This window comes from Amblyomma americanum, chromosome 4, assembly GCF_052857255.1.
Source record: "Amblyomma americanum isolate KBUSLIRL-KWMA chromosome 4, ASM5285725v1, whole genome shotgun sequence".
Lineage (NCBI taxonomy): Eukaryota > Metazoa > Arthropoda > Arachnida > Ixodida > Ixodidae > Amblyomma > Amblyomma americanum.
Genome location: NC_135500.1, coordinates 154,593,177 through 154,614,863, shown reverse-complemented (window position 1 = coordinate 154,614,863; position 21,687 = coordinate 154,593,177). Strand labels below are relative to the sequence as shown.

At 46.6% G+C, this 21,687-nt stretch overlaps 1 protein-coding gene across 36 annotated transcripts in view; it reads left to right on the top strand.

Moving 5' to 3' along the window:
- The window catches only part of LOC144128544 (uncharacterized), an 80,154-nt gene that overhangs the window by 1,846 nt on the left and 56,621 nt on the right, over positions 1-21,687 (top strand). For 14 of the 36 annotated variants that reach the window (XM_077662020.1, XM_077662011.1, XM_077662003.1 and 11 more), the window contains exons 2-3: positions 14,802-15,012; positions 16,555-16,657. In XM_077662020.1, coding sequence (XP_077518146.1) covers positions 14,858-15,012; positions 16,555-16,657 — 258 coding nt within the window. In that variant the 5' untranslated portion in view covers positions 14,802-14,857. Of the gene's footprint in view, positions 1-1,577; positions 1,924-14,801; positions 15,013-16,554; positions 16,658-21,687 lie in introns of those variants that run through there. The other 22 variants (XM_077662018.1, XM_077662016.1, XM_077662014.1 and 19 more) reach the window with 12 other exon arrangements.

Genomic DNA, 21,687 nt, shown 5'->3' with positions numbered 1-21,687 from the left:
ACGCGATCGTAGGTATATGCCGTGGCTTCGCACTTTGCTCAGCACTGTAGACTGCAGTGCCGCCGTTTCATGGGTTACAGGCGACCATTGCCGCAAAGCAGCACTGGGGTCTGTTGCCTGAGCCAGGGGCTTGGCTGAGACGCTTCATTACTTTCTTCTGTTTCTCGTAGGTTTGCGTGTGGTCATGGGTACGCACGTGCCTTAAGATGTGGACATTGTCTGTGGTACTGTATCTCGTGAACGTAGCTTTCCGCTAGCACGAATGCCCACACTGTGCGCAAGTCTTGTCAGACCTACCGGCATGTAAGACGCACACGCCAAGACAAGACTTTGTGCACTTATTCCTTGAATACCTGTGTTACGTGGAGCAATGTACTGCTTTAATGCAGAACCTTGGTTTACTGTCGTGCCAACTAGTCGCACTGTGGTGCGCCCTCAGTTCCTGGTCGTCGGCGAGGGCGAAGGTCGAGAATGACTTGGCACTATAATGCTTGACGTGCAAAAGGTCGCGCGGACGGTGATTTGGTTAAATACAGTACAGCTACACGCACGCAGCTGCACCTGCGTGTACTTATTCTGTGCACAGCTAGTTGAACAGTCGTGCAATATACACCGCACACCCCCCTGCGCACTGCAATACTTCCTTGCGCTCATATGCGAGTTGCGCGTATGTAGCGTTTGGATGTGTTCTTGATAAGACAGCTTTACTCAGCCGGAGTACCCGGGTTCAAACCCGGTCGCGGCGGCTGCATTTCGAAACGCATGAAGGTGCCCTGTGCTGTGCGAATATGTGGTCGAAATTATATTCCGGAGCTGTCCACTACGGCACATCTCTCTTCCTTCTTTCGCCCCCCCCCCCCCCCCTTCCCGCACTACGCGGTCGAGGTGTCCACCAATTAAGAAGTCAGACAGTTAATGCTCCTTTCATTTCCTGATAACCAATCTTCGATACGACCGTTATTAAGCGCGAGTCAGCAGAAACGATATCAACGCAAGTCGTTTTGGCTTCCACCCTTATAACTTCCCAAATTTCCATCGCGGCGGATATACACTAAGCACGAGTACTATACGTGTGTGAACACTAGGTGAAAATTGTGGTCCAGCGGGCGTCGTCAGTGGTCGGCCTTGTGCAGCTGAATTGTCTTGGAAGATTAGCGCGCACCTTTATTGGTTACATATAACCAAGTTCAACTTCCATGTCCTTCCCGACTGCATCGTGAGCATGCAAGCACCGCGGGTCGGATGCTCCACAGCTCACACCGCGGTAGATCTTCTAGTGCGGAAAACACAGGAATGGGCCATTATTCTGACACTAAGATACATGTCGGATAATTTGGATATGCAGCTTCTAGTCAATGCCCCCGCAAAGACTTCAATGCACGCAGCGAGCGCTTTGCACGCTAGCACGTTGTATGTTGTGAGATTCCTCCCGGCCAAGATAAAGAAAGGACAAAAACATCGGGGGAAAAAATTACCAGTAAATAAAGTTTATTATAGTAGCTCATGTAGCGGTTTCAAGGCGTTCGAGCATGCGGACGCATAGACCTCCGTAAGTCTGGCAAGCCGTGCGGAGCTTCGGGGGGTGGGGGTCGCCTGTGCTCTGTGTGCGCGCGTGTGCGCGGTGCGCGGGCTTACACGCTGAGCACTGCACCCAGCGGAGTGGCGTGTGAGGTAATGCAGATGACATGTGCGGACGATGTTTGCGCCTTTGGCACAACGTGGATACAACGTGTTAACTTCGGGGCAGGTAGCAAAGAGATCACGAGGTGCGAACGGGTCTAGGTCGCAACCCAAGCCAGCGCGGGAGCGGCCGGCGGCCGATCTCGTCACTAGGCCTAAGCGAGTGTCGCCGTAGTCGCCTGTTTTGTGTTGGCGCGTCGCGCGTACTGTGGGATATCGCAGCTCACCAGACCGTCAGTCTCGGTACGTAAAGCCTGTTATTTATATTGGTACGCCATGTGGGTTAAACCTTTGCTTAACGTGGGCATGACAGCCACTTTGGTTTGATTTTCACTGCGCGCTGTACGTAGTTTGTGACGTGAGCGAAACGTCCTTGCTGTGTGTCGGCGATGCCCACTCGTGAGTCGCAACCCTTCGTCCCGTTTTGTCTGCCGTTCACGAATGCTTTATACATTTTTTGTGTGCTTTTCAGAGGAATTGTAAATGTATTAGAAAAAGACTGCTGCTAAGCGCAGTTTTAACCTATTAAAGGGCGCAGTATTGAAATATCTGCGTCCCACGGGCGTCCCGCACTGTTGTATGTAGTACAATCTCTTGACACAACTGTATGTACGTAGTGATTTGCACAGAGTTCAAACGTCGAGTTGACAACGCATTTTATTTGTTGACTGAAGCTGGTGCTGATTTGTCGGCACAGATATCTTGAGATGTGCTCTTTGTGAGATGGGTGCTAATGGCCGTGGGCATGACCGCTGGCGTTTCCACAAGCGTCTCGGACCACTCGGCGGAAGCCGTCAACCGCAGAGTTTTACTGCTCTAAGTTCTTGAGAGCACCTAAAATCATCGCACAGCTGGCAGCGTCGTGTGTCCAGTGTTTCATATGGCTCACACGTAACTTTACATTAACCCACACGGTCAGGGTTAGCGGGACCATGGCGAAGACTGCACGTGGCAGGGACGTGCTCAGGGCACTCCTTGAGCTGAGCGTTCGACGTGCTAGCGGTCACCACGGCGGTTTGTATTTCTGCGTGCACAGAACACACTACTGGCCCTCATACTGTTGCGCCATCAGCGAACGCGTATGCCTTGGCCTACGGTATCCGGACTTGCCACGAGCTAGGAACATTGAATCGTAGACTCGAAGCACCCCAGCTACCAAACGATTTGGGGTGCGTTTATTTTCTTTTGTTCCATTTCTGTTTTTGTAAACGCAAATTAGGTACTTGATGCGCTGTCGTGTACTTTGCGGTCCTGCCGCATCCACGTCACTGAAAAGGACAACCTGCAGAAAAATGAAGAGTGACATATGGCTTTTGCTTTGTCTTACAGCGTGCCTGTCAGTGTTTAAGATGTAACATGCATGGTTTCTTGCTGATTGACCAATGTGATGCTTGTTGATTCTGAATGCAGCATGCCAAGAGCATTGAAAAAGTACTTCTTGACAATACGTCCCTAGTGGGAGGTTCTTGGGCAAGGTCAGCGAATCATGAACTGTTGACTGACATTACGAGCTACTAAACCCTTTCAATTAACGATCAGCTGCTTTTTATGTTCATTTAAGCAAGTACACCCGTATTCTTTAGTGGAAACGTCCAGTGCAGTGTTGTTGTCCATGGGGTGATTTTTAAATAGATCAGAGACTATGCAGAATAACAAATCATAAGAAAAATATATCCTGCATATATCATTTTCTGTGTCTATTTTTGTGAATTTTTGTACCAATCAGCTTTTGCTAATTTCTGTTGTCTCAGATAGTTCTGTATCTGTGAAACTAAAAGAGGTAAAAACTGTGGACAAGATGCATGTCAATGGTACATGTTTATTTCACATTGTCATTGCTGCTGCTGATGATGATAGCACTTCACATTACGCATATGTATGAAATAGCGCAAAGGACCGGAGAGGCAGGGGTTGGGGGGAAGGCAGACATGAGAAGTGCTGTCTCCTTTATTGTCCTGATCTTGCCTTGTTTGAAATGTGACCATATACCAATGAGTCCAACTTGTATACTTGTAGCCTAACACGGTGTTCACCATTAACAGGCATTTTCATGGCTATCAAGAGATGTCCGTTGGGTTTCTAATGGAACGTTTACAAGAAAGCGTTTTCTTTCATGCTCGTCAGTAAGGAGGACACTGTCTCAGGGAATCTGCATTAAACTTCTTAGCTGAAGATTTAGGTAGTAGTGTTCTCACTGTTTTTGATGAGGTGCATCACTCTCTCATAATAGGATATCCTTGTGACAACGAAAAAGGCCACCTAACACTTTTCAGTATTACCATTTCATTGGAAGCTGTGGTCATAGCATCCTTCAAATTCAGGAGGACATAGTTGACACAGGCTTCATTTTCAGTTTGGGGCACTGTGCCATGAAAACAGAGTGAAGTGAGTTTTCTTTGCCACCACTTGTGACAAATTTATTTCAGTGTATCTTCAGGCGTTGTATTGTGTTATGTATTGGGTCACTTGTGCATGGCCATTAATGTTTGGTCGGAATGGTCATGGATGAATATTTCTTGGCCTGTGGATGTTTGATTTTCCACTTAATCTGTGATTTTCACTGCTACAGTATCACCAACCTTGATTTGTGTTCTAGTTCTTTTTTAACTTCTGTACTTTGCTGAAGCAACCGTACGACAGTGAAACTTAGTGTACAGTCTACTGCATCTGTACTAGCAGTGTTGTGAGAACTGCATCATGCTTAGCTATTTATGCTGGAAGAGCTGTCTTTTTTTTATCGAGAGCTGAAACTGCATGCTATCATTGACATGAAATCTTGCTGCCCGAGGAAGTGTCAGTATCAACGCAGCATGATATATTAGTCTGGCATAGTACCATCACAGTGTTATGAAATTTATTACACCACACACTGCATAAACTCCAAATAGCACCAGCTTTGTCACAGTAAGACCTTATAGCAAAAAACAATATGCATCACAACACGCCCATATTCAGCCACCTTGTGGTGAATTGACTGAGTATGGTTGTGTTATGTAAAAAAAAATCTAGCTAAAATATGTACAGTATTTAGATCATACATCAAAATATGTATGAAACCAATTTAACATAGTTTCTGCTGCACTCTGTTGATGAAAGCACCAGATCAAAAGGTGGCAGGGTTGAGCAAACACAAGGTATCTGAAAAATTAGCAGGGCAGCTGGATAAATTACAGTGTGCATCTGTTCAAAAATTTTTTATACAAATATTTGCTTAACCTGTAAGGCATGCTCAAAAAGGAGCTGAGTTGAGCAGAGTGCTGAGAAAACATGGTCTTTTTATAATGCACATGTGTAAATTTAAATAGTGAAAAACTGGGATGACCAGTGTTCAGAAAACAGGAAAATTACTTTTCATTGCTTAGCTATTGTTAAACTTTATTACTCTAAATTGCTATTTCATTGCAGGGGAGAGTGGAAGGTTGCTTAAGTCATGTGAGCAGCATTAGCGGCTAAGGAAAACATCACATCAAAAGTATTTGCATTTAAAGCAGAAAACTGGGCTTAGCATTTCAAATACTGGGGCAAAATGGACAAAAGAGTGAAAATCATAATGCTCACTCTAGCTGTCAACTAGTTTTACTGACTTAAAAGATACTCATATGTCAATAATGCACACAGTCGAAGTGCACGTCACCAGAAATGTGTGTGCACTAGCACACTAGGCTTCCAAGAAATTTACTTCCTTTGAAGACAGGCAACAATGGATTGCTTGCATTCATTCATTCATTCATTTATTGTACCCTTAAAGGCCCTTTTCGGGCATTACATAAGGGGGGGGGGGGAACAGTTGAAATACAAAGTAAAGAGAATGCCTGTTTTATTCAGCATCAGTTTGAAAGTGTGTGTGTCCAGTCATGTCATTTTATGCTAGTAAACATGCCCAAGTATATTAAGTAGTTGCATGATCATGAAACAAGTAACAGTTAATGGTGTCTGGTGGAGGCTCATTCCAGTATTCCAGTCAGCTGATGAGTGAGGAAAAGTTTGAATTGCAAAATGAATTAGTGTTGCATGTTGAAATGGAGATTTTCATGGATCGCTAGAGATAAAAAGTAGTTCATCGGAGTGAAAAGTTCTGCTTTAACTGTGGAGTAGTAAAGATGCACACTTGCGCTTTGAAATAAAACTTTTCCGCTGGGATAATAATGTTCAACACTATTCAGTATCGTCCAGTAACAGAGCATAATAAGTAACGGGATGCTATTTTGTTATAATAAGGTAAAATAAAGCACATATATCTGAACCGTGTCAAGTGATGACAGATTTATTGGGTTTTATTCTTAACTTAAGCTTGCCTTTTTGAATTTAGACATAGTTAAGAGTTTGTGCATTGTTAACTTAACAAAAATGAATACATTAAAAAATTGTGCCAGGCAGACAAGCAAGCGTCATATGTTGCAAATGCCATAGTCGATGTTATATTTAAAACTTAGGTTACAGGTTATGTGGATATCAAGACATCTGAGTAGCTACTCACTGCAGGTGCTGTTATAATATGCACAGTGTAATAAATACAGTGTACAGCATTGTAATTAGCAGAAGTGATGTTAGCGTTCTATACAAGCATTACATTACATTCTTGATATAACTTCATTGGCCATGTTTGATGATGCTGTGTTGATGTAGCTGTGCATCGTCACCATGATTTCAGGGTGAATGGCATAATCCTTGGCTGACAGTAATTTTCTATGAGACACTGGAATCTTGTACACCACCAAGGTCCTGAATTTTACGAAGAGACTGCAATGCTTTGTTGAGCAAGGCTTTTTCTTCTTTGAGGCTTCATTTACTCTGGAACAAATAATGCATGTGTGTTCTATGGGATGAGCAGTGTTGTTCGTGTAAACTCGAAAGGGAACGAGGCTTCATTCCAAGCCTTGTGGCACAGCAAATCCATATCCGGTCTATGAGGATGCACTATTAACACTTAGACCTTTCCAACAAATGCACCTTGGATGTCACCACATTGCTCGCTGGACAGTTGTGTGCACTTGGCGCAAGCACGGTGGAATTAATGGGGCGAGCTGTTCGTACCTGTTTGAAATAGCAGGTATATTGCACTTGCTGAGCTGAAAGGCTAGCAGGAATTGAGAGCAACGTAAAAAAAAAAACAGAGCCACTGGCTCATATTAGTAATTTTTCATTAATCCATGTTCATTTGTCTTAGGTTGGTAAATAATAGATGCTAATTAATTTTATTCGAGACATTAAAAGCTTTGGAAGGTGAAATCTGCTTGCTAGCAGCAATTTGCAATACAGAGAGGCAACAGAAATGTCCTTAATGCAGCACCAAATTCAGCGTTGACAATCTCTGAAGTGCTATTTGCGGCTTGGGCAATGAAGCAAAAGTAATAGAGTGATCGACTTTGCCAGTGAGGTATGGTTGTTTCAAGGTGCTCAAGGACCAGGTGACGGTGGTTCGTATATGTGGGTAGGTCCAAAAGGCGTGAACGTAATTGGGGTAGTCTCTGTAGTATTGAATGTGGCAGACTTGATTTTACTTGTTTGTATAGTGTGTAATGGCAAGTGAGGGGATATTGTGCAAGGAATGTGTGAATAACAGTAACTGTGTGCATTGAGGTTGTCACTTCCTAAACTTGTGCTGAAATGAAAAAGCACATGAAATAATGGAGGTTTTTTAATTCGGAAGAAATTATCTGTGCTAGTGAATGAAATTTAATTGTTGATAAGGAAATGTTCACATCCAGATTTATGGACCAAAACCACCCTGGTAATTTTCTATTCTTTGAGTACAGCTTTTTAACCCACTGACGGCTGAAGCATTTCTGCAAGAAATCTTGTTAAAGTATTGCTGACAGGACAGCTTGAATGAAGAAAATTTTTACTGTGTTATGTCCAGGCATTGAAAACGTCAAATAAAAGTAATGAACTGCCAGGATTTTATCATCTAATGGCCCTTTTGTTGCATAAATGCAAAAAATCTGGGAGATTTGTTTGAGATGATGTCAGAGTGTAGCGATAGTCTCGCGTCAGTTTCATAAGCACTTTATATGAGAGTCCGGATTAAAGGTCTGTTCAATTTAGCTGCACTCGCTATACCATTTTCATAAAGTTCTGCCCGCAGCACCAGTTCAGGCAGTTCAGGGGCAGCTTGGCACTGGCTGCTTCCAAAATGAAGGGTTGAATGCAGGCCTGGTCGGCTGCTTGCTAGCCTTGGTGTTGCCAGCAAATGGCAGCCAGCTGTGTGCCGCCCATATTAGTGGTCACTAACATCCTGAACAACAAATCGCGATCAAGTGTTGCCATGAACCAACCCCAGGAAATGTCGCATTCCTGGAAAAAAAAAAAAAGCCATTGCATATATTGCGTGTATTACACATCATTTATGAAAATGTGCTGGAATGCTGCCTGTGGGGCTCAACTCGACTGCTCGGGTTTACAGTTCCTCGCTCCATGAACAGCTGCCCACCTCCTTTGTTCAAGGAAGAACTGTCACCATTTCATTAAGACTGCGGTCATGTCTTTTCCTACCTATGCATGGGCACCGCCATCTTTCTGCACTCCAGCTGCACGCCCACTTAAATATAGAGTGCAAGCCAGCCAAGAACTTGTGCTGCACTAGGCAGGTACTTTTGCAGTATGAATAAGGAAGTGCACTGCACTTGCAAAACAAATGTGAAAGTGCTGCACTCTTTGAACTGGTGCAGGAAGTACAGTCAATTCGAACAGACCTTACGTTTGAGCAGCATGCTGTGAAATGTCGCCCCACTGTGCATCCTGCCCTCTGTGCTGTATGTAAGGTGATGTGCATATCAGTACAAGTGTGGTGAGATGATTTTTGTTGGCATAAAGGAAGGTTAAACTTTGATGTACACACAATCTCCTTTTTTTTTGTAGTGGTTGTCTCAAACTGTGAGGCTGGACACTCGAGTATGTTGAGAAAATGAAATTGCTGTGGACAAGGTGGGTTAAATAGAAAAATATAATAGTGAAAGATATGTGACCTCAAAGAGGCAGCTGATGGGATGTTATGGAAATCATTTACACTGTTCTAGCTATAACATCATGGAGTGCACTTTGGTGGCTTTCGTGTTTTTTTGATGTAGCAAAGAATACAGTGGCAGTGGATTTTTCACACATACCATTGAAAATGTTGTTGGTAATATAGTGTCCCCTGAAGCATTTCTATTAAAACAAGTTGTTCTAAAGTGTACATATCAAGTGATGCCTGCGTAAAATTGTTCCAAGTGACTGTGCATTCATAGTGGGTTGGGATCACTTATTCATGTCACAAATGGGCAAAACAAGGGGCTGGTTGTATCAAAGGCCTTGGCTTGGTGAAATAAGAGTGAATACTCGTATATTGCCTCCTATAGCACATTTGTTACTACTTGTCATGAATGAAATATCCATGCGATACCACTGCTGCAATTTGAAAGTGTAGGGAAGACAATACAGTTTCGAGAGGAGGATGGTGGTGGTGGTGATGAAAACTTTAATAGACACGGGAGTTTAGGACACACAGGTCCTTGGGCCCCTGCACAGCCCCACTGCACTCAAACGTTCATGTCCCAGAGGCTCACGACGCTGGCAGCCCGGCCTGTGGCGATGGCTTGCTTGGCCATGTCCTCGGAGCGCAGTAGGGTCTCCCGAGCCTCCCAAGTGGCAAGGTGCTCCGGGCCCCGGGTGGGAGGATCTGTAGCGGTGCTGGTATCGCCTGCGTTGCTGATGAAGACGAAGCTCGGAGCGCGACCTGGCTCGCGCAGTCCAGAACACTTTCAGCAACCGACCAGGCCAGCAACGTCAACATCCCGCTCCGCCGGCTCACCAGCCGTGGCTACTGGGACGTCAAATAAATGTGGGGTTCACCCTCCACATTCTGGTGACAACGGACGACAGCCCCGGCGCACGCAACGCCGCTCCCACCGGCTCATCGCTCCTGCCCGTCCTGTCCCTCCAATTGGGCCTTGCCGCTGCATGCCCCCTGATCGCACCAGGCTTTCGGCAGCTTCTCATCGCCATGCACGCACCCTACCACCGCATCCGTTGAGCTCCGTCAGTCCTATCAGCGCCCCTTCCTTCCTCAGCTGCCCGGCCTGCCCGCGTTTTATGCCAGGGACCCCGTTTTGCGGCTGGCGCTGTTGGACTCGCACTTTCATGTCAACAACGTGTCCAGCCAGCTGCTGCGCTATCAGCACGCCAGCCGCGAACTCCCACCTGGTCTCCTGGCACAGCTGCGGTTGCCGCCTCCTGGCGCCGACATATACGCAGACTTCAAGAAGGGCCTGACGGCGTATTTTGGCTTAGAGCTCCCGCCGACTCTCTGCGCTCCTGTTCCGGACTCAGAAACTGCGGCGCCACTCGAACCACCGCCCCTGGCCGCATTCTCGACCCGAGCTACTTCGGTTTTCCCTCCTCCAGTTTATGCACTGGAGCCGCTCCCCACACCGGTGTGTCGACTATTGCCACCACCAAATGAGCTTCCACCCATGGTTCGGCAAGTGCCACGCGAGCACGCGTCGGTCTCTTGCCACCCTTCCCAATCACCTGCCTCATCCTACACCGTGGTCTCTCCCAAGCTTGCTCCACTCGCTCCTTCAAGCGCCTCTACCACTGCCTCCAGGGATGCCCCACGTCCCGTGCGTCCCAGCGTCGACTCGGACTCTTCCGTTTCATTCCACGCCTCTGAACCCCCGGGCACCGATCATGCCACTGGCGGGCACTGGCGCCCGGCCGATGCCAAGAGCGCTGTGTCGTCCTCAGTTGTCCCACCGACCTGTGTTGTGCATTCCGGTGCACATGCTACTGCACAGTCCCCTTGTGAGCTCGACACACAGCGCCCTTCTGCCCTCGGTACCACATCCGCTTTCCCTGCGCTTGGACACCTGAGCGGCCGCAGTGGCACAGTTCAGCACTCTGGCCTTCTGCAAGCCTAGACGCTTCGACTTCATCCGAGCTCTGCTTCCCATCATCCGTGCTCTGTGCTTCAGTCCAGCTCAGCGCTGCCCCTTTCACCTGAAACGTTTGCGCATAACAGTGTCTCCTTCCCGTCTCCCAAAACCTCCTGCCACCGAGACACTTCGGCTTTCAACAGTGATTCTTTATGGGTCACCTCCCAGCGCACTATTCCTCACGTGAGCAGTGTGCCGCTCGCCTGTGCCTACTGGGATACTGGGACACCCATATTATTATTTCATCCTACTGCCCCGTGGCCCTTCCTCGGCCACCGCCCTTCAGCCTTGTCCGACCTCCCGAGGCCTGAACCCAATGCCGGCGCCCCACTCGGATCATCGACTTTCGCTTCCCCGTGGACATTTTGTGCTCGCCCATATCTCCAGGCTCTTTACGGGACTTGTACATAACTCTCTTCGTTTTTTTTTTTTCCTTTATCGCGCATCGCGCTGGGGGGGAGCATCTGTAGCGGCGCTGGTATCGCCTGCGGCGCTGATGAAGACGAAGCTCGGAGCGTGACCTGGCTCACGCAGTCCAGAACACTTTCAGCAACCGACCAGGCCAGCAGCGTCAACATCCCGCTCCGCCGGCTCACCAGCCGCGGCTACCGGGACGTCAAATAAATGTGGTTCACCCTATACTGATCCGCTGGGCCGAGGAAAAGGATATGATCGAGAGTGGCTTTGAGTTGGTGGCAGAGGGTACAGGAGGGGTTTGTGTGGACTTGGTGATAGCATGAGCGTATATAAGGGAAGGGTAAGGTGCTTGTTTGGAGCTGCCTCCAAAATGTCTGGTGACAATTCTCGAGGGAGAGACGGGGTGGGGGGTAGAGCCGACGCTCGGCTTTGCAGGCCTGCGTCAGTTTACTGAATGAATGCATGCGCTCCCGTGAGAACCCAAGATCGAGGCCGCCGGTGCCCGGTTGAGAGAACCTCGGGCTAAGGTGTTGGCAGCTTTGTTTCCGGGATTCCCGGAGTGGGCAGGCACCCATATGAGCTCCATGTAGCAGGGTAGGTGTGCAGCGAGGGAGTTCAGTATGCGAAATGCAGGGACGTGAACTCTCCCGCGAGCAAAATTTAGTATGGCAGTTTTAGAGTCCGATAGTATATACCGGGCCTCCATGCGCGTGATGGCTAGGGCAATGGCGGCCTCTTCAGCCTCCTCCGAAGTGGCAGTGTTGGATATGTGAAGGGTGGCAATTGGTTGTAGGGAGGGGTTCGTGATGGCTACAACCGCATCCTCGCCTGTGCATGCGGCATCCACCCGTACGGCATACGGTTCCGCCCGTGTGCGAGCTCTGCGCTGGGGTTCGTGGTAGGTGGGGTGCATATTTTTGGGGAGAGGTTTAATAAGTAGTTCATGGTGAATTGGTGGGGGACCTGGAGCTGTGTGGGATCCGTGGCTGGTAACCTGATACCGAGGGTGCGTAGGATGTGCTTTCCGGTGGTAGTTCTCGCGAGACGTATGTATTGTGTCTGTCGGTGGGCCTCGATAAACTCACCTATTAGTGACTCTTGCAAGAAATCCTGATCACATCAGCAGCTTTGCAAAGTAATGGCAGGTGCTCTATTGCTAAGAGCAGTCATTATTTTTTGAAATTCTAATTGGTTGAAAATCAAAAGTCAAACTGGCTTTTGAAGCCACTGTCAAGGGAAAGCTTCTTAGCCCCTAAAAACTCAAAAGGATGTAGCGAAGTTACGTGACGTGACCGAATGCTCGGAGAGTGCTACCTTGGACGATTAACAACTGGACGCCCCACTCCAGTTGTAGTCAACATAGTGCTGTGCGTGTGTGTGTAAATAGTTTGTGTGTATTACCTCTCCCCGTATCCTCTCTTCCTGTCCCCTCACCTCTTTAATTTCATTTCTCCATTCTGCCTGGTTTCCTTTATTTCCGCTGCCTCAGCTTAGGTGTTCCAGTATCGATGGCATCTAGCAAAAATCTTATCCCTCCTTTTTATTATTATTTTAATAAACCACTACTACTACTATATAGCAAAGAAGTATGTAAAAAAAGTTGGCATTCACCTGCTATCTAGTCTCTGTAGTATTGACATCCATAGTGCATTGGCGTTCTGCACCATTTTACTATTATTGTGTTGAAGTTTCCAAAAACCCAACTATGCAAGACCATCAACTAACCCAACCCAATAATCAACTAACCCATTTTGAGATGCTATTAATGCCCATGATCCTTATTGTCCACCCATTTGGACTGCTTTGGTTGCAGTTAATATGTTCTTATGGTAATTAAAATCAAGACTTGGGTATTGTATGTAATGCACATGTAACCCACAAAAGAGAAAACTAGTTGCCTGTCGGAGTGACGGGATACCAGAAGAAAGGAAAAATCATTGGAAGGTATTTGTTTTCCAAGACTTAAATGTCTCAAAAGATGTTGCATTTAGAAATTTTCTTAATAAAAAATTTCTTGTGGCCCTAACATTAAGGAAGAAAGGCGATGCTCTTTCTTGCTTTTGGAAAATATTTTTTTTTTCTGAGCATTTCCTAAAGGAAACTGGTCACTGTTTTCCATTTTGCAATTTGTTTAGTGTAAGCGTAGCATGGTTGGTGGCATGACATGCAAAGCTTACAGTGCAGTGGCTGCATACAGTTGTTAGCACTAAGTTTGCTTGTGTGCCATCTTACATGCACAAGGTTTGGTTAAAATGGTGTAATTTAAAAATCACTTATGTTATAGATAATCTTGTATATTGAAAATGGTTGTGCCACCCTTTGAAGGTGCTGCACCAGTGTGTACTGCCAAGAATAACTGTGAGACACTTATGTATATGCCAGACACTGTGAAGGCTGCACCGCATGCCACTTTATCATAAACGTTCTGTTAAGGCAGCTGGTTTTCACCCTAGCAACCAAATAGGTGTTACTTCAAGAAGTCTAGTTCTTTATGCTGTAGCGCTCTGATGCCATTTGTGATGTTGGAGGTATTTCTGACTTAAAGGGAGTATAAGTCGCTTTTTGAGGTGGGTCTAGATTAGGAGGTTACCTTTATAGGAGGTCTGACGTGCAGATTTTGCCAAAATAAGACTCTTGGGGAATAGTTTAGTGGGAACTTGACATTGAGCTGCTCCTGACCCAGGCTGATTTCCCACACTATGCACAATAATAATTTTGTGACTTTTGTGAATTTTGTGAGAGTTTTGTGGTTCAAAGGTGGTACCATGCGTATTGTTTCTGAATAACAACACCCTTATCATATGAGGCTTGGCTTGGAGTTTTCTGTATTAGAAAGTTGTTTTAATAATAGAGCCAGAAGTGCGAAAATAATGAAAAAAACATATATACGCTGGTTGTGTCACCAAAGGCTGATCTGATTTTCAGTGACTCGAAAACGGCCATCTACAGTTTCGCAAGGGGCAGAATATTGGCTGCTGTGTCTTGGTTTTCTGAGCCGAGTCAGATGTGTAGGTCTTAGAGAGATTGATGTGGTATGGGTACTGGCGCACTCCGTAAACAAGGGGAACAATGTGGCTCACGCAAAAGCTCGAGGTTTCGTCAACCAAGCAGGTGTGTCGCCTGTTCTGGGGGTGTTCACGAGAGGTGGGCTGGTGTCCCTCCATGACATTACTAATCACTACAAGTTGAGCCGAAGGATTTTCCCGCCGCCGGATAAGACATTAGTCAAGGAGCAGGAGGGTGTTTGGAGAAGACTTCCAAACGAGATCTTTCCTAAATCCTTATATACTCAGCAAAATATATCCGGAAGAGGTAGCCGGAATGTAAATGGTGTAGGGGCCCGGCGACATATTATATCCTGTGGGAATGCAAGAAAGAGCCGCCCCATGTGGCTGTACTGCAATATCCTTCTCTTGAGCAGTGGGAGGTTGTGTTGGCCAGCTCAGACCCAGCTTTCCAGGCCCGGGCCGAGGTGTGGGCTGCCCAGGTTGCTTTCACTCGAGGACTGATGGCCATCTAGCATGGAACCATCTACACGCGCTTTTGATGAAATAAAGTTTTCCCACTCCACACCGCACCCTGCTGACCCACTTGGCGATATCCGGGTGTCACAAATGCAACCATATTTGCACAAAGTACACAACTGAACAGTAAGTTTCTTCGTTAAAGAACGAGCTTTCTGTGAAAAAACAAAGGGGGAAAGAAATGTTCTACTGCACTATAATAATGAAATATTTGGAAGTTGATTTTGCAGTCGTGTGACAGTTTGCGTCAGTGCCAGCATTGTGACAGTGTGCAGGCCAGCGACAGCTGCGGAGTAGGAGAAGGCGCCCAGGAGGGGCTGGGCGATGCAGCCAGCGCTGGTGTGCCCGCCTCTGGACAGCAACTTCCCATGCGGCTCTGGCTGGTTCTCGTGGAAATACGTAGAGTCCAGCTGCTTGGATTTGTTTAGGCTCCCAACGGGCTTCAGTTCTTCAGCCGTCTCGTTGCACCAGAACCTTGGGTGAGTCTGTGTGCCAGAAATGCACTGTTTGTATGGCAGAGAATCATGTATCTGTGTTGCGGTAACTGTTGAGTATCAGCCTGTTTTGGTGTTTTTCTGATAGAAGGTAATTGCGCTTATCGTGACCTTCAGCATGCTAGCCCACTGACCACTTCATTAAGTCGACTCTGGCCACACATTGTTGCTGGTCGCATTAAATGCTGTAACGCAAGGTAAATACGCACTCAAGCTTCTGGGAATACCATCTTCATCAGTTGTTGGCAGCTTGTCTGTGGCTTTTATCGTTCAGTGTCTGCCACCGTCGAGCGGGTGTACATTGCAGGTCGTGGCAAACGAGCACATGTTGCATACACAAACTAAAGGGCATGTGTGGAGCATTTCAGAAAGCCTGGATCTCACGCACTTGCATAAGCCACCCTCTCAAGTTGAAAGCACAACACATGCAAAAAACTTGTTCTATTAAATGGTCTGCATTTCCCGACTGCATTGGACTTATCTCTCTCTGGAGGCACCCACTCCTCATGTAATCTTCGTTCATGCGTATTTGAAGAATGAATAAATGAAATGAATGATTAAAGTATGCTTTGAAAGATATTTGCACTCGGTAGCAAGAAAGGTAACTGTTCGGTCAAAGGCCACACACTTTATGCAACTTCAACAATTTCATGGTACCTTGACCATCGCTGTGAAGAATTCAGATAAACAAGTGGTTATTTCAAAAGCGGCATGCCTCCAAGATCACGAGTTACCATTGCTCGGCCTGCAGTGTTGGAGGCTGCGCAATAAGGAATGCAGTCGGAAAATCAGTCACAACATGGCATTTCTTGTAGGCACTCACATTGTATAAGTGCTATATGCCCTGACCAAGAGCTGTGGCTCCATTGTTTGTGCAGGAGTGGAAGGGCACTGATGGTGTTTGGTGGCAGGATCACAGCATAGCCATGTGTAGGGGTTTGAAACCTCTGGACAGATGAGTACCATGTATAGTATCAGGACCATCTAAGGGCAAATTTGAGTGGCTGTTCTGGAGCAGCATATTTTGCTCGTGCTCTGAATGCGCTAGGGGGTGGTGCATTCTTGCATGAAATCAGTAAATGAACTTGTGCTTTCACTTGCTCTGGATTAATCTGTGGAATGTGCTGCAAGTGAGAAATTAGCTGCAACAAAAGTTACAGGAGGAAGGCTGTGGCCGAGGCCTTTTTGTTTGATGAGACTGGAGGAGCGTGCTGAGTGCCTGGCACTGCATATGACGTCATGCATGTGGTGATCACTTGGCAGCACATTGGGAACCATCTGAGCAGGACATGCATGTACAGATGGTATAAATTTACTGTTTTGGAACATATGTTTACAAGAAGTGATGTTGCACATGGCTCATGTGCTAGCCGAACTCTTCAAGCTGTGACACCTTGAAACAAACCCCGAAAGCCCAGTTCGATGCCCCTTATGGCAGCAGCTGGAGCAGTTTTTGTTCTGATGTAATACTGCGGCTTCACTGTCTCTGCCATGTCTTTCTATATTGTGTACTTGGCCCCTCAACAGCTCGCACAGCCTGTCTGCTGGTGCTGATGGTTGTGCCGAGAGTGATCAGCAAGGAATGACTGGATTGGTCACAAAGCACTCAAGTCCTGGCTCACAGGCTAAGGTGAGTGCCTCTTAATGCGCCCAGCTGCATTGCAGGGTGGCCTGCTTTTGACATGCTGTCAAGCTGTGGACGACACTGTAGTTGCCATAGGCAGCCCTTATGTGACTGCTCACTTTGCACTCACTGTTAGCCTGTGTGAGCCTTTTGACAGGAAATCACTGATTTATTCTGATTTATGATTCTCTGGGGGAAAATTTTGTAATTCATTAGACCGGAATAGACTTGGTACAATCTAATTTGGCAAGTTGGCATTCACCCAATATGTATCAGCAGTACAGAAGCAGGGCAGGTGGAGCAATTGCTGACAGGCCACTGTAAGGCTAATCCCACCTGTACACTAGCACCACCACCGCCACCACCTACAGAAGGCTGTGGGGACAAGCAACGACCACTTTAAACCCATTCAGAGGCTCAGGATATCACAAAAAGAGCTTGTAAAGTCATTTGCTTCAAGTAACATCTGAATTCAAATACTAGTGTGGGTTTCAGACCTTGGCTGTTATGATACTACCTGGAGGTGTGGAATCCTTCAGGATCTTCATATTGCTGGAATTGCAGTGCACACACTCGCATATGTGATAAATTTCTTGTCTGACAGAACATCTGAAGTATGTTTAGGGTATCTTTTTATTGCTCGAATCACAGTGCATGTGTAATAAATTTCTTGTGTAACATAACTGAAGTATGTTTAGGGTTCGCACTTCTATGCATGCTCATTCAATAGAAGGGACTTAGGTAGTGTTCCTAGTGTGACACTGTTTGTATTGAAAATAAACCTTTTAACCTATGCAATTAGAGTAGAACCCCCCACCCCTATTGCGTTTCCGGGTGCCGCATTTTTCCTGCTGCTATGTTTTTGTGAGCCAGCTCCGCTGTAGCTCCCATAGAAAACCATGCAATACAAACTCTGCTGTTGCATCGTGATTGTAGCAGTGTTCCTGCATGCTACATCACAAATGCCACCTCGCACTATAGTGCTTGGCCCTGTGCCAGGGTTTCTGCAGCTTATGTTTAGCACATGTTAAACATGGCGATGCATGGCAGTGCTAGGCCACATTACAATGCTACACCAGCCAAAGCCAGACACTGCACACAACACTGGCATGTGACTGCTGCAGTGTTTGGTGGATTCCTGCAGACTGCGTAACTCAGGCGCCTCGCAGGCTTGCGGGCAGTGTGAACACAAGTGCGCATAAATGAAACTATGCGAGACGGTGCTTGAGCTGCGATGTACAAGATGCAGTTGTGTGGGTTGGCTTCGAGGATTTTGGTTGTCCACTTTTTTCTTTTCTACTGCACTTGAGAGACGCAATTTCTAGTTTCTAATACAGTCGAACCTCGTTATAACGAAGTAGCATAGGGACCGTAAATTAGTTCGTTATATCCGATATTCGTTGTAACAGTATATATAAATATCGGCTCTGACAAATCCGCAGTTTGTCTCGCGCGAATATTCTAAATACTAAAATGCATTATTCTGGGCTTCGAACCCACTATAAACGAGGTAATCCTTACCTGTCTCCTCGTGGTTTGTGGAATATAAAACAAGGAGCGTAGTATGGGAAAGTCAAATTACAAAACAACGAAGCTCGACAAAACAGGTCTGCGTTCGTTTATTTGAAGAAAGATGTGATCTTCGTCTGGTGGCTTTTCACAGCACTGAGCAGAATAAAGTTTTCCACTGTGTCCATGCACAAGAGGGCCTTTTCTACTTGAGCAGTTTTGGTCGTCGGCAGTTTTTCCAAATAGCCTTTCAACCTCCTGGCCATGTCCGCGGCGTCCGCACTGCTTATTGGTGCTTCATCTTGTTCGCTGCCACCTTCGCTATCGCTGCTGCTGTTATCCTCGGGTACCACGACGCGATCCACAATTTCTTGATCCGTCAGCTCAGGCGCCACGGCCAAGTTATCATCGGCCGAAACAAAATCGTCAAATGCGATGCCTGGGATTGCCAGTCGATCCCAAGTTTTGTCCAGCTCTACCAGGTTTTCATCAGGCTGAACTTCGTCTTCGGCGGCAGGCAAAACAAAACCGGCATCTGCGAAACAGTTCCTTATTGTTGACTGCCTCACCTCATTCCATGATCCATACAACATTTCAAGCGTCGTCTTGATGTTGATAGTTGTTGATCTGCGTCGATCGATATCGAAGACCAGTTGCATCACCAAACGCTTCCGGTAATTGCACTTGAGCGAACGGATAATGCCCTTGTCCAACGGTTGCAAAGCAGAAGTTGCGTTTGGTGGCAGAAACGTCAAACGAACTGCCTTCAGCACGATCGAGACTTTGTGCGCCGAACAGTTGTCCAAGAGCAACAGGACCTTCCTGTGCTGCCTCTCCATGTCCTCGTCGAAATCTCTGAGCCAGTCTTCGAAAAGCTTGGACGTCATCCAGGCTTTTTTGTTAGACAAGTATGCAACCTGCAAATTACGGACGCCTTTCAGGCACCTCGGACGTGCAGACTTGCCGATGACAGTGAGTCGTCTTTTGTCTGAGCCATCCATGTTCACGGCAATGACAACCGTCACCCGGTCTTTGTTCTTTTTTCCTCCATGGCAGGTATCGTTCTTTACGGCCAGTGACCGCTCTGGCAACAACTTGAAAAACACGCCGGTTTCGTCAACGTTGTACACGTTGCGCTCGTCGTATTCCTGGAGCAGAGGCCGAAAGTTCTCTAGCCACTTTTCACATGTCTCCATGTCGACAGCAGCCCCTTCGCCAGACAACGTGTGGCACGCGATCTCGTGTCTGTCTTTAAAACGTTGCAGCCAACCGCTGCTTGCATGGAAATCGTCATGCCCTAGTGCGCAGGCCAGGCTGACGGCCTTCGTTTGAAGAAGTGCTCCCGATACTGGCACGTTTCGTGCCCTCATGTCTTTAAACCAGGAAAGCAAAGCCGCTTCCACGTCCGGGTGATGGCAAGGCCTAACTCGTTTACGGTCAGCTTTTATAGCGTCCTCGGTGTTGCCCTCAATCTTCTTTCTTGCGGCCAAAATGGTAGATAAGGTACTTGGGGGAACACTGAACTCCGTAGCAACATCCTTTTTCTTGCGGCCACTGTCCACAGCTCTCAATATTTGCAGTTTTGTCTCGAATGAGACCGCCTTCCGCTTCGTTGCCATTTCGACCCGGCGCTGCACTGCGACGATACCTCAAGGCAAGCTCTCTACGCAATGCCGGCTCGCTGCTCGCCACCACCGCCTGGCAATTGCCAGTGTTGCTGCGCTTGCCTTCACCGCTTGACAAGTGGCGCCGCCCTTCGGCCCTTTGTCGTCATAACTTTCAGAGTTAGTTTTTGCGCTCTGTTCATAGGTGGCGTGACCAGTCAAACGCACAATTTATGTGCCAGGCCGCCAAACATTCTGCAACCTTTTCAAACGATAAAAGAAAAAGTGTGCCTGTGAATTGGCTCCCAATATTTATTTTCCTTTTTTATGCTACCTTTAGCGTTTTGAGCCTCGCGTAAACCTAATATTTCTTCGTTACAGCTGATATTGCGGTGCATCTCGCGTTTTCGGTTTCGTTATAAAAGAATAAATGTCGTAAAAATGAAGCATGACCAACCAAAGTTCGAATTTAGTTCGCTATAACCGATAATTCGCTGTATCAGTGTTCGTTATAACGAGGTTCAACTGTACACAACAATTGTATAGGATTAACCCCTTTGGGTGCTATTTATTATACAACAGGGGGAAAATTCCTCATATATTAAAATTGCAACTTTAAACTGCTTTCATGGTCTCATTTATACTTCTTTTGAATGATTACTGTCATGTGAAACCATTATGTGAAGAAATCAAGGCATTTTAGGCACTTTAAGGCACTCATGCATGCACGGTAAGCAAAAGGGCACATGCAGGCACAGTGGAATCCTCCTATCAGAGCTGCCTAAAGCCTGGCACTGTCCATTTCAAAAATGATTTTCTGCGTTCATTTCGCATGTGTTTCGACACGACTTTTCGGGTCTCATTAGAGGACATGTGCCTTGCATACAAGGAATTTGATAATGTTCAGGTTGCTGTCCGCAAATGTGGATACAGTGCCTGAAGAGGATAAAGAAGCCACCATGAGAACAACACAGAGGTGCACGCGTGCTGTAACTTTGCCCGCTGTGCATGTGCTCTCTCCTCGCCGCTGCTCCCCTTTCACCGAGAGTTAGTTGCTCAGGCAGATGGATAGCCATCGCAGGGCACTTAGGGCATTCTGCATGTGCGGAACAATCATGTGGAACAATCGTGAGAGCCACAAAGCCTTGCAAATTCCAGGGAAGCATGGCACGCTTACCGGGGGGAAAAAAAAAAAGAGCAGTATACAACTTTTTCATCCTGTATATCTGGGTAATATGTTCCCCAGTTAGTACATTTTCTTGTAGTGGTCCTATGAAAAACTTGACAGTGGGGTTCTGCTGTATTAGTAGTGCTGCAAACTGCCCATATGTTAACTACTTGCAGACCACAAACTCTTCATGCTATATGCTATTGTGCAAGAGGCAGAGCCTGTTGACGATCAAATGCCAGGGCGTGTTGACCATAAACCAACTAACAGCGTGGGCATATAGGAACAGCTTCAGTTCTTGTAGGAGAGAGTTGCTTCCACCATGAGTTCTAAGCACAAAAGATAGTTATCGCAGTCTGAATGGAGCACAAATTCCTCTGCCTTCTGTTTAAAAACAAGTAAACTTTTTAATCCTCGCATTGAATCTCAAGCTGAGGGAAGCAAAACTGTAAACAAAATGAGGTGCTCTCACACTCTTGAGCATATCGACCTCTCAGTTGTATGCTAAAAGAGCCCTTGTAGAGCCTTTTGACTCTGGTTGTGTGGTGTATGCTGCACTGAACCATCCAAGCCTTACCTAAGGCTTGTGGCTTTTGTGCACCTCTGATGGTGACTTTGTGTGTTGAAGCGAATGAACACAGCTTTGATGATTGGAAGCTGTTTTCGATGACAACTTTCATAAAAAGGGTAGTGACTAGACGTGTGAATAGTGGGTTTTTGGTTCGAAGTGAATAGTTATTTCTTTCGAATAATTT